The following is a 14998-nucleotide window of genomic DNA, read 5'->3' on the forward strand; positions in this document are numbered from 1 at the left end:
GGTGTGTCTTTAGAGCTTTATAACACTCTGAGGTGTGTCTTTAGAGCTTTATACACTCTGAGGTGCGTCTTTAGAGCTTTATAATACTCTGAGGTGTGTCTTTAGAGCTTTATACCAATCTGAGGTGTGTCTTTAGAGCTTTATAAACTCTGAGTTGTGTTTTTAGAGCTTTAAACACTCTGAGGTGTGTCTTTAGAGCTTTATACACTCTGAGGTGTGTCTTTAGAGCTTTATAACACTCTGAGGTGTGTCTTTAGAGCTTTATACCGCTTTGAGATGTGTCTTTAGAGCTTTATACACTCTGAGGTGTGTCTTTAGAGCTTTATAACACTCTGAGGTGTGTCTTTAGAGCTTTATACACTCTGAGGTGTGTCTTTAGAGCTTTATACCACTCTGATGTGTGTATTTAGAGCTTTATAATACTCTGAGGTGTGTCTTTAGAGCTTTATACTGCTCTGAGGTGTGTCTTTAGAGCTTTATACACTCTGAGGTGTGTCTTTAGAGCTTTATACCACTCTGAGGTGTGTCTTTAGAGCTTTATACACTCTGAGGTGTGTCTTTAGAGCTTTATAACACTCTGAGGTGTGTCTTTAGAGCTTTATAACACTCTGAGGTGTGTCTTTAGAGCTTTATACACTCTAAGGTGTGTCTTTAGAGCTTTATATCACTCTGAGGTGTGTCTTTAGAGCTTTATACACTCTGAGGTGTGTCTTTAGAGCTTCATACACTCTGAGGTGTGTCTTTAGAGCTTTATAACACTCTGAGGTGTGTCTTTAGAGCTTTATACCACTCTGAGGTGTGTCTTTAGAGCTTTATAATACTCTGAGGTGTGTCTTTAGAGCTTTATACTGCTCTGAGGTGTGTCTTTAGAGCTTTATACACTCTGAGGTGTGTCTTTAGAGCTTTATACACTCTGAGGTGTGTCTTTAGAGCTTTATACCACTCTGAGGTGTGTCTTTAGAGCTTTATTCACTCTGAGGTGTGTATTTAGAGCTTTATACACTCTGAGGTGTGTCTTTAGAGCTTTATAATACTCTGAGGTGTGTCTTTAGAGCTTTATACCACTCTGAGGTGTGTCTTTAGAGCTTTATTCACTCTGAGGTGTGTCTTTAGAGCTTTATACACTCTGAGGTGTGTCTTTAGAGCTTTATAATACTCTGAGGTGTGTCTTTAGAGCTTTATAACACTCTGAGGTGTGTCTTTAGAGCTTTAAACACTCTGAGGTGTGTCTTTAGAGCTTTATGCCACTCTAAGGTGTGTCTTTAGAGCTTTATACACTCTAAGGTGTGTCTTTAGAGCTTTATACATTCTGAGGTGTGTCTTTAGAGCTTTATAACACTCTGAGGTGTGTCTTTAGAGCTTTATACACTCTGAGGTGTGTCTTTAGAGCTTTATAACACTCTGAGGTGTGTCTTTAGAGCTTTATAACACCCTGAGGTGTGTCTTTAGAGCTTTATACCGCTCTGAGGTGTGTCTTTAGAGCTTTATACACTCTGAGGTGTGTCTTTAGAGCTTTATACCGCTCTGAGGTGTGTCTTTAGAGCTTTATACACTCTGAGGTGTGTCTTTAGAGCTTTATACACTCTGAGGTGTGTCGTTAGAGCTTTATACACTCTGAGGTGTGTCTTTAGAGCTTTATAACACTCTGAGGTGTGTCTTTAGAGCTTTATACACTCTGAGGTGTGTCTTTAGAGCTTTATACCACTCTGAGGTGTCTCTTTAGAGCTTTATAATACTCTGAGGTGTGTCTTTAGAGCTTTATACTGCTCTGAGGTGTGTCTTTAGAGCTTTATACCACTCTGAGGTGTGTCTTTAGAGCTTTATAACACTCTGAGGTGTGTCTTTAGAGCTTTATACACTCTGAGGTGTGTCTTTAGAGCTTTATACCACTCTGAGGTGTGTCTTTAGAGCTTTATTCACTCTGAGGTGTGTCTTTAGAGCTTTATACACTCTGAGGTGTGTCTTTAGAGCTTTATAATACTCTGAGGTGTTTCTTTAGAGCTTTATAACACTCTGAGGTGTGTCTTTAGAGCTTTAAACACTCTGAGGTGTGTCTTTAGAGCTTTATGCCACTCTAAGGTGTGTCTTTAGAGCTTTATACACTCTAAGGTGTGTCTTTAGAGCTTTATACACTCTGAGGTGTGTCTTTAGAGCTTTATAACACTCTGAGGTGTGTCTTTAGAGCTTTATACACTCTGAGGTGTGTCTTTAGAGCTTTATACACTCTGAGGTGTGTCTTTAGAGCTTTATAATACTCTGAGGTGTGTCTTTAGAGCTTTATAACACTCTGAGGTGTGTCTTTAGAGCTTTAAACACTCTGAGGTGTGTCTTTAGAGCTTTATGCCACTCTAAGGTGTGTCTTTAGAGCTTTATACACTCTAAGGTGTGTCTTTAGAGCTTTATACATTCTGAGGTGTGTCTTTAGAGCTTTATAACACTCTGAGGTGTGTCTTTAGAGCTTTATACACTCTGAGGTGTGTCTTTAGAGCTTTATAACACTCTGAGGTGTGTCTTTAGAGCTTTATAACACCCTGAGGTGTGTCTTTAGAGCTTTATACCGCTCTGAGGTGTGTCTTTAGAGCTTTATACACTCTGAGGTGTGTCTTTAGAGCTTTATACCGCTCTGAGGTGTGTCTTTAGAGCTTTATACACTCTGAGGTGTGTCTTTAGAGCTTTATACACTCTGAGGTGTGTCGTTAGAGCTTTATACACTCTGAGGTGTGTCTTTAGAGCTTTATAACACTCTGAGGTGTGTCTTTAGAGCTTTATACACTCTGAGGTGTGTCTTTAGAGCTTTATACCACTCTGAGGTGTCTCTTTAGAGCTTTATAATACTCTGAGGTGTGTCTTTAGAGCTTTATACTGCTCTGAGGTGTGTCTTTAGAGCTTTATACCACTCTGAGGTGTGTCTTTAGAGCTTTATAACACTCTGAGGTGTGTCTTTAGAGCTTTATACACTCTGAGGTGTGTCTTTAGAGCTTTATACCACTCTGAGGTGTGTCTTTAGAGCTTTATTCACTCTGAGGTGTGTCTTTAGAGCTTTATACACTCTGAGGTGTGTCTTTAGAGCTTTATAATACTCTGAGGTGTTTCTTTAGAGCTTTATAACACTCTGAGGTGTGTCTTTAGAGCTTTAAACACTCTGAGGTGTGTCTTTAGAGCTTTATGCCACTCTAAGGTGTGTCTTTAGAGCTTTATACACTCTAAGGTGTGTCTTTAGAGCTTTATACACTCTGAGGTGTGTCTTTAGAGCTTTATAACACTCTGAGGTGTGTCTTTAGAGCTTTATACACTCTGAGGTGTGTCTTTAGAGCTTTATACACTCTGAGGTGTGTCTTTAGAGCTTTATAACACTCTGAGGTGTGTCTTTAGAGATTTATACCAATCTGAGGTGTGTCTTTAGAGCTTTATACCGCTCTGAGGTGTGTCTTTAGAGCTTTATGCACTCTGAGGTGTGTCTTTAGAGCTTTATACACTGAGGTGTGTCTTTAGAGCTTTATAACACTCTGAGGTGTGTCTTTAGAGCTTTATACACTCTGAGGTGTGTCTTTAGAGCTTTATGCACTCTGAGGTGTGTCTTTAGAGCTTTATACACTGAGGTGTATCTTTAGAGCTTTATAAAACTTTGAGGTGTGTCTTTAGAGCTTTATAACGCTCTAAGGTGTGTCTTTAGAGCTTTATACACTGAGGTGTGTCTTTAGAGCTTTATAACACTCTGAGGTGTGTCTTTAGAGCTTTATAACACTCTGAGGTGCGTCTTTAGAGCTTTATGCCACTCTGAGGTGTGTCTTTAGAGCTTTATACACTCTGAAGTGTGTCTTTAGAGCTTTATACACTCTGAGTTGCGTCTTTAGAGCTTTATACACTCTGAGGTGTGTCTTTAGAGCTTTATACACTCTGAAGTGTGTCTTTAGAGCTTTATACACTCTGAGTTGCGTCTTTAGAGCTTTATACACTCTGAGGTGTGTCTTTAGAGCTTTATACAGTCTGAGGTGTGTCTTTAGAGCTTTATACCACTCTGAGGTGTGTCTTTAGAGCTTTAGACACTCTGAGGTGTGTCTTTAGAGCTTTATATCACTCTGAGGTGTGTCTTTAGAGCTTTATACACTCTGAGGTGTGTCTTTAGAGCTTTATACACTCTGAGGTGTGTCTTTAGAGCTTTATGCCACTCTGAGGTGTGTCTTTAGAGCTTTATACACTCTGAGGTGCGTCTTTAGAGCTTTATAACACTCTAAGGTGTGTCTTTAGAGCTTTATAACACTCTGAGGTGTGTCTTTAGAGCTTTATACACTCTAAGGTGTGTCTTTAGAGCTTTATATCACTCTGAGGTGTGTCTTTAGAGCTTTATACACTCTGAGGTGTGTCTTTAGACCTTTATAAACTCTGAGGTGTGTCTTTAGAGCTTTATACACTCTGAGGTGCGTCTTTAGAGCTTTATAACACTCTAAGGTGTGTCTTTAGAGCTTTATACACTCTGAGGTGTGTCTTTAGAGCTTTATAACACTCTAAGGTGTGTCTTTAGAGCTTTATAACACTCTGAGGTGTGTCTTTAGAGCTTTATACACTCTAAGGTGTGTCTTTAGAGCTTTATATCACTCTGAGGTGTGTCTTTAGAGCTTTATACACTCTGAGGTGTGTCTTTAGAGCTTCATACACTCTGAGGTGTGTCTTTAGAGCTTTATACCACTCTGAGGTGTGTCTTTAGAGCTTTATACACTCTGAGGTGCGTCTTTAGAGCTTTATATCACTCTGAGGTGTGTCTTTAGAGCTTTATACACTCTGAGGTGCGTCTTTAGAGCTTTATGCCACTCTGAGGTGCGTCTTTAGAGCTTTATATCACTCTGAGGTGTGTCTTTAGAGCTTTATACACTCTGAGGTGCGTCTTTAGAGCTTTATACACTCTGAGGTGTGTCTTTAGAGCTTTATACCACTCTGAGGTGTGTCTTTAGAGCTTTATACACTCTGAGGTGCGTCTTTAGAATTTTATGCCACTCTGAGGTGCGTCTTTAGAGCTTTATATCACTCTGAGGTGTGTCTTTAGAGCTTTATACACTCTGAGGTGCGTCTTTAGAGCTTTATACACTCTGAGGTGCGTCTTTAGAGCTTTATGCCACTCTGAGGTGTGTCTTTAGAGCTTTATACACTCTGAGGTGTGTCTTTAGAGCTTTATAACACTCTAAGGTGTGTCTTTAGAGCTTTATAACACTCTGAGGTGTGTCTTTAGAGCTTTATACACTCTGAGGTGTGTCTTTAGACCTTTATAAACTCTAAGGTGTGTCTTTAGAGCTTCATACACTCTGAGGTGTGTCTTTAGAGATTTATACCACTCTGAGGTGTGTCTTTAGAGCTTTATGCCACTCTGAGGTGTGTCTTTAGAGCTTTATACACTCTGAGGTGTGTCTTTAGAGCTTTATAACACTCTGAGGTGTGTCTTTAGAGCTTTATACACTCTGAGGTGTGTCTTTAGAGCTTTATAACTCTGAGGTGTTTCTTTAGAGCTTTATACACTCTGAGGTGTGTCTTTAGAGCTTTATACCACTCTGAGGTGTGTCTTTAGAGCTTTATACCGCTCGGAGGTGTGTCTTTAGAGCTTTATGCACTCTGAGGTGTGTCTTTAGAGCTTTATACACTTTGAGGTGTGTCTTTAGAGCTTTATACACTCTGAGGTGTGTCTTTAGAGCTTTATAACTCTGAGGTGTTTCTTTAGAGCTTTATACACTCTGAGGTGTGTCTTTAGAGCTTTAAACACTCTGAGGTGTGTCTTTAGAGCTTTATACCGCTCGGAGGTGTGTCTTTAGAGCTTTATAACACTCTGAAGTGTGTCTTTAGAGCTTTATACACTCTGAGGTGTGTCTTTAGAGCTTTATAACTCTGAGGTGTTTCTTTAGAGCTTTATACACTCTGAGGTGTGTCTTTAGAGCTTTATACCGCTCGGAGGTGTGTCTTTAGAGCTTTATACACTCTGAGGTGTGTCTTTAGAGCTTTATACACTCTGAGGTGCGTCTTTAGAGCTTTATACAATCTGAGATGTGTCTTTAGAGCTTTATACACTCTGAGGTGTGTCTTTAGAGCTTTATACACTCTGAGGTGTGTCTTTAGAGCTTTATAACATTCTGAGGTGCGTCTTTAGAGCTTTATACCACTCTGAGGTGTGTCTTTAGAGCTTTATACACTCTGAGGTGTGTCTTTAGAGCTTTATATCGTTCTGAGGTGTGTCTTTAGAGCTTTATAACATTCTGAGGTGTGTCTTTAGAGCTTTATACCACTCTGAGGTGTGTCTTTAGAGATTTATAACACTCTGAGGTGTGTCTTTAGAGCTTTATACACTCTGAGGTGTGTCTTTAGAGCTTTATACCACTCTGAGGTGTGTCTTTAGAGCTTTATACACTCTGAGGTGTGTCTTTAGAGCTTTATACACTCTGAGGTGCGTCTTTAGAGCTTTATACACTCTGAGGTGTGTCTTTAGAGCTTTATACACTCTGAGGTGTGTCTTTAGAGCTTTATACACTCTGAGGTGTGTCTTTAGAGCTTTATAACACTCTGAGGTGTGTCTTTAGAGCTTTATATACTCTGATGTGTGTCTTTAGAGCTTTATACACTCTGAGGTGTGTCTTTAGAGCTTTATATCACTCTGATGTGCGTCTTTAGAGCTTTATACACTCTGAGGTGTGTCTTTAGAGCTTTATACACTCTGAGGTATGTCTTTAGAGCTTTTTACACTCTGAGGTGTGTCTTTAGAGCTTTATACACTGAGGTGTGTCTTTAGAGCTTTATAACACTCTGAGGTGTGTCTTTAGAGCTTTATACACTCTGAGGTGTGTCTTTAGAGCTTTATGCACTCTGAGGTGTGTCTTTAGAGCTTTATAACACGCTGAGGTGTGTCTTTAGAGCTTTATACACTCTGATGTGTGTCTTTAGAGCTTTATACCGCTCTGAGGTGTGTCTTTAGAGCTTTATACACTCTGAGGTGTGTCTTTAGAGCTTTATATCACTCTGAGGTGTGTCTTTAGAGCTTTATACCACTCTGAGGTGTGTCTTTAGAGCTTTATATCACTCTGAGGTGTGTCTTTAGAGCTTTATACACTTTGAGGTGTGTCTTTAGAGCTTTATACACTCTGAGGTGTCTTTAGAGCTTTATAACACTCTGAGGTGTGTCTTTAGAGCTTTATAACTCTGAGGTGTTTCTTTAGAGCTTTATACACTCTGAGGTGTGTCTTTAGAGCTTTATAACATTCTGAGGTGTGTCTTTAGAGCTTTATACCACTCTGAGGTGTGTCTTTAGAGCTTTATACACTCTGAGGTGTGTCTTTAGAGCTTTATACACTCTGAGGTGTGTCTTTAGAGCTTTATAACATTCTGAGGTGTGTCTTTAGAGCTTTATACCACTCTGAGGTGTGTCTTTAGAGCTTTATACACTCTGAGGTGTGTCTTTAGAGCTTTATACACTCTGAGGTGTGTCTTTAGAGCTTTATAACACTCTGAGGTGTGTCTTCAGAGCTTTATACACTCTGAGGTGTGTCTTTAGAGCTTTATAACACTCTGAGGTGTGTCTTTAGAGCTTTATACACTCTGAGGTGTCTTTAGAGCTTTATACACTCTGAGGTGTGTCTTTAGAGCTTTATACACTCTGAGGTGTGTCTTTAGAGCTTTATACCGCTCTGAGGTGTGTCTTTAGAGCTTTATACACTCTGAGGTGCGTCTTTAGAGCTTTATAATACTCTGAGGTGTGTCTTTAGAGCTTTATAACACTCTGAGGTGTGTCTTTAGAGCTTTATACACACTAAGGTGTGTCTTTAGAGCTTTAAACACTCTGAGGTGTGTCTTTAGAGCTTTATACACTCTGAGGTGTGTCTTTAGAGCTTTATAATACTCTGAGGTGTGTCTTTAGAGCTTTATAACACTCTGAGGTGTGTCTTTAGAGCTTTAAACACTCTGAGGTGTGTCTTTAGAGCTTTATACACTCTGAGGTGTGTCTTTAGAGCTTTATACACTCTGAGGTGTGTCTTTAGAGCTTTATACCAATCTGAGGTGTGTCTTTAGAGCTTTATACACTCTGAGGTGTGTCTTTAGAGCTTTATACCAATCTGAGGTGTGTCTTTAGAGCTTTATACCGCTCTGAGGTGTGTCTTTAGAGCTTTATACACTCTGAGGTGTGTCTTTAGAGCTTTATACCGCTCTGAGGTGTGTCTTTAGAGCTTTATGCACTCTGAGGTATATCTTTAGAGCTTTATAAAACTTTGAGGTGTGTCTTTAGAGCTTTATAACGCTCTAAGGTGTGTCTTTAGAGCTTTATACCAATCTGAGGTGTGTCTTTAGAGCTTTATACCACTCTGAGGTGTGTCTTTAGAGCTTTATACACTGAGGTGTGTCTTTAGAGCTTTATAACACTCTGAGGTGTGTCTTTAGAGCTTTATACACTCTGAGGTGTGTTTTTAGAGCTTTAAACACTCTGAGGTGTGTCTTTAGAGCTTTATACACTCTGAGGTGTGTCTTTAGAGCTTTATAACACTCTGAGGTGTGTCTTTAGAGCTTTATACCGCTTTGAGATGTGTCTTTAGAGCTTTATACACTCTGAGGTGTGTCTTTAGAGCTTTATAACACTCTGAGGTGTGTCTTTAGAGCTTTATACCACTCTGAGGTGTGTCTTTAGAGCTTTATACCACTGAGGTGTGTCTTTAGAGCTTTATAACACTCTGAGGTGTGTCTTTAGAGCTTTATACCACTCTGATGTGTGTATTTAGAGCTTTATAATACTCTGAGGTGTGTCTTTAGAGCTTTATACTGCTCTGAGGTGTGTCTTTAGAGCTTTATACACTCTGAGGTGTGTCTTTAGAGCTTTATACCACTGAGGTGTGTCTTTAGAGCTTTATACACTCTGAGGTGTGTCTTTAGAGCTTTAAACACTCTGAGGTGTGTCTTTAGTTTCTTCTGAACTTTTTCTGTTTTTTTCTCTTGAATAATTCTTTGTTTTGTGAAAATGACAAACTTGAAGTGAAACGATGGAATATAAACATTTATTTTGACAAAATATTGTCACAAATATCATTATGATCAGCCATCGACCAATCAGAACGCTCCATTCAAACAAACCTCATCTGTTGACCAATCAGAGCCTTGTTTATACTGTCGACCAATCAGAACGCTTCGTTTAACAAACCATGAAATTAAATAAAACAAACATCTTCATTAAAAAGTCTGAACTCGTCTGAAACACGCCAGGTTTGTTTTTTTAAAAGCGTTTATTGGCCCAGCCCCCTTCCTGTGAGTGGGCGTGCCTTTAGTCCATATGTGGGCATGAGGAAGTCCATGTTTGGGCGGGTCACATGTTGTTAAATCCCATCATGCCTTTCATGTTCCCTGCTGCCCCCTGCTGGAACTGTCGCATCATGGACTGAAGCCCCGCCATTCCTCCTGCAGAAAGAGAACACGCTAAGAACACGCCAAGAACATGCTAAGAACACGCCAAGAAAACAACACGACAAGAACACGCCAAGAACACGCTAAGAACACACCAAGAACACGACAACATGACAAGAACACGCTAATAACACCCCAAGAAAACGACAACACAACACGAACACGCTAAGAACACGACAAGAACACGACAACACACCAAGAACACGCCAAAACGACAAGAACACGCTAAGAACACGCCAAGAACACGCTAAGAACACACCAAGAACACGACAACATGACAAGAACACGCTAATAACACCCCAAGAAAACGACAACATGACAAGAACACGCTAATAACACCCCAAGAAAACGACAACATGACAAGAACACGCTAATAACACCCCAAGAAAACGACAACATGACAAGAACACGCTAATAACACCCCAAGAAAACGACAACACAACACGAACACGCTAAGAACACGACAAGAACACGACAACACACCAAGAACACGCCAAAACGACAAGAACACGCTAAGAACACGCCAAGAACACACCAAGAACACGCCGACAACGCAACAAAAACACGCTTAGAACACGCCAAGAACACAACAACACGACAAGAACACGCTAACAACATGTTAAGAACACGCCAAGAACACGCTAAGAACACGACTAGAACACAACACAACAAGAACACGCTAAGAACACAGCAAGAACATGTTAAGAAAACGCCAAGAACACGTTAAGAACACGCCAAGAACACGCTAACACGCCAAGAACATGTTAAGAACACGCTAAGAACACGCAAAGAACATGTTAAGAAAACGCCAAGAACACGCTAACACGCTAAGAACACGCCAAGAACACGCCAAGAACACACCAAGAATACGCTAAGAACATGTTAAGAACGTGTTAAACATGCTAAGAACACACCAAGGACACGACAAGAACACGCCAAGAACACGCTAAGAAGACACAAAGAACCTGCCAAGAACCTGCCAAGAATACGCTAAGAACATGTTAAGAACACGCAAAGAACACATTAAGAACATGTTAAGAACACGCAAAGAACACATTAAGAACATGTTAAGAACACGTTAAGAATACGCTAAGAACACGCCAAGAACACACCAAGAACACGCCAAGAACACGCCAAGAACACGCCAAGAACACGCCAAGAACACGCCAAGAACACGCCAAGAACACGCCAAGAAAATACCAAGAAAATACCAAGAAAACACCAAAAACACGCTAAGAACACGACAAGAACACGCTAAGAACATGGCAAGAACACGCCAAGAACAGGTTAAGAACATGGCAAGAACACAAGAACATGCCAAGAACACACAAAGAACACATTAAGAACATGTTAATACGCTAAGAACATGTTAAACATGCTGAGAACACGCCAAGAACACACAAAGAACACGCCAAGAACACAACAAGAACATGCCAAGAACATGTCAAGAACACAAAGAACACGTTAAGAACACGCAAAAAACACATTAAGAACATGTTAAGAACACGTTAAGAATACGCCAAGAACATGTTAACATGTTAAACATGCTAAGAACACGCCAAGAACACACCAAGAACACGCCAAGAACACAACAAGAACATGCCAAGAACATGCCAAGAACACGTTAAGAACACGCTAAGAACACATTAAGAACATGTTAAGAACACGTTAAGAATACGCTAAGAACATGTTAAGAACATGTTAAACGTGCCAAGAACACGCCAAGAACACACCAAGAACACGCCAAGAACACAACAAGAACACAACAAGAACACGCCAAGAACACGACAAGAGCACAAGAACACACCAAGAGCACACCAAGAGCACACCAAGAACACGCTAAGACACAAAGAACACGCCAAGAACACGTTAAGAACACGCCAAGAATACGCTAACATGTTAAGAACGTGTTAAACATGCTAAGAACACGCCAAGAACACACCAAGGACACGACAAGAACACGCCAAGAACACGCTAAGAAGACAAAGAAACTGCCAAGAACCTGCCAAGAACACGCCAAGAATACGCTAAGAACATGTTAAGAACACGCAAAGAACACATTAAGAACATGTTAAGAACATGCAAAGAACACATTAAGAACACGTTAAGAATACGCTAAGAACATGTTAAACATGCTAAGAACACGCCAAGAACACGCCAAGAACACACCAAGAACACGCCAAGAACACGCCAAGAACACGCCAAGAAAACACCAAGAACACGCTAAGAACACAAGAACATACCAACACACGAAGAACACGACAAGAACACGCTAAGAACACACAAAGAACACGACAAGAACACGCTAAGAACACGCTAAGAACACGCCAAGAACACACAAAGAACACACCAAGAACACACCAAGAACACGCTAAGAACACGACAAGAACACGACAAGAACACACCAAGAACACGACAAGAACACGCTAAGAACACACAAAGAACACGCTAAGAACACAAAGAACACGACAAGAACACACCAAGAACACACCAAGAACACGCCAAGAACACGCCAAGAAAACACCAAGAACACGCTAAGAACACGACAAGAACATACCAACACACGAAGAACACGACAAGAACACACTAAGAACACACAAAGAACACGACAAGAACACGCTAAGAACACGCTAAGAACACGCTAAGAACACACAAAGAACACACCAAGAACACACCAAGAACACGCTAAGAACACGACAAGAACACGACAAGAACACACCAAGAACACGACAAGAACACGCTAAGAACACACAAAGAACACGCTAAGAACACACAAAGAACACGACAAGAACACACCAAGAACACGACAAGAATACGCTAAGAACATGTTAAGAACACGCCATGAACACGTTAAGAACATGCTAAGAACACATTAAGAACATGTTAAGGGTGCCTTTCCCGGCGTGTCTTACCCATGTGGTGCAGAACTCTGGGGTCCATCATCTTGGCCATCTGCTGGTTGAGTTTGGCCATTTGAGATGGATTCACGTTCTTTGACATGTCCCCTCCTGGAACAGAGTTTATCCTGCTTAGGCCTGGTTCAGGGTCAGTTTATCCTGCTTAGGCCTGGTTCAGGGTCAGTTTATCCTGCTTAGGCCTGGTTCAGGGTCAGTTTATCCTGCTTAGGCCTGGTTCAGGGTCAGTTTATCCTGCTTAGGCCTGGTTCAGGGTCAGTTTATCCTGCTTATGCCCGGTTCAGGGTCAGTTTATCCTGCTTAGGCCTGGTTCAGGGTCAGTTTATCCTGCTTAGGCCTGGTTCATAGTCAGTTTATCCTGCTTAGGCCTGGTTCATAGTCAGTTTATCCTGCTTAGGCCCGGTTCAGAGTCAGTTTAACCTGCTTAGGCCTGGTTCATAGTCAGTTTAACCTGCTTAGGCCTGGTTCAGAGTCAGTTTATCCTGCTTAGGCCTGGTTCAGAGTCAGTTTATCCTGCTTAGGCCCGGTTCAGGGTCAGTTTAACCTGCTTAGGCCTGGTTCAGAGTCAGTTTATCCTGCTTAGGCCCGGTTCAGGGTCAGTTTATCCTGCTTAGGCCCGGTTCAGAGTCAGTTTAACCTGCTTAGGCCTGGTTCAGAGTCAGTTTATCCTGCTTAGGCCCGGTTCAGGGTCAGTTTATCCTGCTTAGGCCCGGTTCAGAGTCAGTTTAACCTGCTTAGGCCTGGTTCATAGTCAGTTTATCCTGCTTAGGCCTGGTTCAGGGTCAGTTTATCCTGCTTAGGCCTGGTTCAGGGTCAGTTTATCCTGCTTAGGCCTGGTTCAGGGTCAGTTTATCCTGCTTATGCCCGGTTCAGGGTCAGTTTATCCTGCTTAGGCCTGGTTCAGGGTCAGTTTATCCTGCTTAGGCCTGGTTCAGGGTCAGTTTATCCTGCTTAGGCCCGGTTCAGGGTCAGTTTATCCTGCTTAGGCCTGGTTCATAGTCAGTTTATCCTGCTTAGGCCTGGTTCAGGGTCAGTTTATCCTGCTTAGGCCTGGTTCATAGTCAGTTTATCCTGCTTAGGCCTGGTTCAGTCAGTTTATCCTGCTTAGGCCTGGTTCAGGGTCAGTTTATCCTGCTTAGGCCTGGTTCATAGTCAGTTTATCCTGCTTAGGCCCGGTTCAGGGTCAGTTTATCCTGCTTAGGCCTGGTTCATAGTCAGTTTATCCTGCTTAGGCCCGGTTCAGAGTCAGTTTAACCTGCTTAGGCCTGGTTCATAGTCAGTTTAACCTGCTTAGGCCTGGTTCAGAGTCAGTTTATCCTGCTTAGGCCCGGTTCAGGGTCAGTTTAACCTGCTTAGGCCTGGTTCAGAGTCAGTTTATCCTGCTTAGGCCCGGTTCAGGGTCAGTTTATCCTGCTTAGGCCCGGTTCAGAGTCAGTTTAACCTGCTTAGGCCTGGTTCAGAGTCAGTTTATCCTGCTTAGGCCCGGTTCAGGGTCAGTTTATCCTGCTTAGGCCCGGTTCAGAGTCAGTTTAACCTGCTTAGGCCTGGTTCATAGTCAGTTTATCCTGCTTAGGCCTGGTTCAGGGTCAGTTTATCCTGCTTAGGCCTGGTTCAGGGTCAGTTTATCCTGCTTAGGCCTGGTTCAGGGTCAGTTTATCCTGCTTATGCCCGGTTCAGGGTCAGTTTATCCTGCTTAGGCCTGGTTCAGGGTCAGTTTATCCTGCTTAGGCCTGGTTCAGGGTCAGTTTATCCTGCTTAGGCCCGGTTCAGGGTCAGTTTATCCTGCTTAGGCCTGGTTCATAGTCAGTTTATCCTGCTTAGGCCTGGTTCAGGGTCAGTTTATCCTGCTTAGGCCTGGTTCATAGTCAGTTTATCCTGCTTAGGCCTGGTTCAGTCAGTTTATCCTGCTTAGGCCTGGTTCATAGTCAGTTTATCCTGCTTAGGCCTGGTTCAGTCAGTTTATCCTGCTTAGGCCTGGTTCAGGGTCAGTTTATCCTGCTTAGGCCTGGTTCATAGTCAGTTTATCCTGCTTAGGCCCGGTTCAGGGTCAGTTTATCCTGCTTAGGCCTGGTTCATAGTCAGTTTATCCTGCTTAGGCCCGGTTCAGAGTCAGTTTAACCTGCTTAGGCCTGGTTCATAGTCAGTTTAACCTGCTTAGGCCTGGTTCAGAGTCAGTTTATCCTGCTTAGGCCCGGTTCAGGGTCAGTTTAACCTGCTTAGGCCTGGTTCAGAGTCAGTTTATCCTGCTTAGGCCCGGTTCAGGGTCAGTTTATCCTGCTTAGGCCCGGTTCAGAGTCAGTTTAACCTGCTTAGGCCTGGTTCAGAGTCAGTTTATCCTGCTTAGGCCCGGTTCAGGGTCAGTTTATCCTGCTTAGGCCCGGTTCAGAGTCAGTTTAACCTGCTTAGGCCTGGTTCAGAGTCAGTTTATCCTGCTTAGGCCTGGTTCAGAGTCAATTTATCCTGCTTAGGCCCGGTTCAGGGTCAGTTGCGTACCTTTGAAGAGCCCCTTGATGCCGCCCATCTTCTTGACCATCTGGGCGAACTTTGTGTACTGCGTGAGCAGCTCCTGGACGTCTCTTGTGGCCACTCCAGAACCTCGCGCCACTCGCTGGATCCGGTTGGGCATTTTACTGAAGAGTTTGGCCCCGTCTTTACTGTCCAGCTCT

The 14998-nt window shown here is 42.3% G+C and overlaps 1 protein-coding gene across 1 annotated transcript in view; it reads right to left on the bottom strand.

Moving 5' to 3' along the window:
* Positions 1-8992: 8992 nt before the first annotated feature.
* Positions 8993-14998, bottom strand: part of LOC140380207 (signal recognition particle subunit SRP54) — a 29033-nt gene continuing 23027 nt past the window's right edge. Inside the window, exons 14-16 of the mRNA XM_072464370.1 lie at positions 14826-14996; positions 12330-12425; positions 8993-9411 (exon numbers count right to left, since the gene is read on the bottom strand). Of these exons, the coding sequence (XP_072320471.1) occupies positions 9320-9411; positions 12330-12425; positions 14826-14996 (359 nt within the window). The 3' untranslated portion in view covers positions 8993-9319. The remainder of the gene's footprint in view (positions 9412-12329; positions 12426-14825; positions 14997-14998) is intronic.

This window comes from Eucyclogobius newberryi, unplaced genomic scaffold, assembly GCF_026437365.1.
Source record: "Eucyclogobius newberryi isolate DKJ021-1_F unplaced genomic scaffold, fEucNew1.0.hap1 SCAF_45, whole genome shotgun sequence".
Lineage (NCBI taxonomy): Eukaryota > Metazoa > Chordata > Actinopteri > Gobiiformes > Gobiidae > Eucyclogobius > Eucyclogobius newberryi.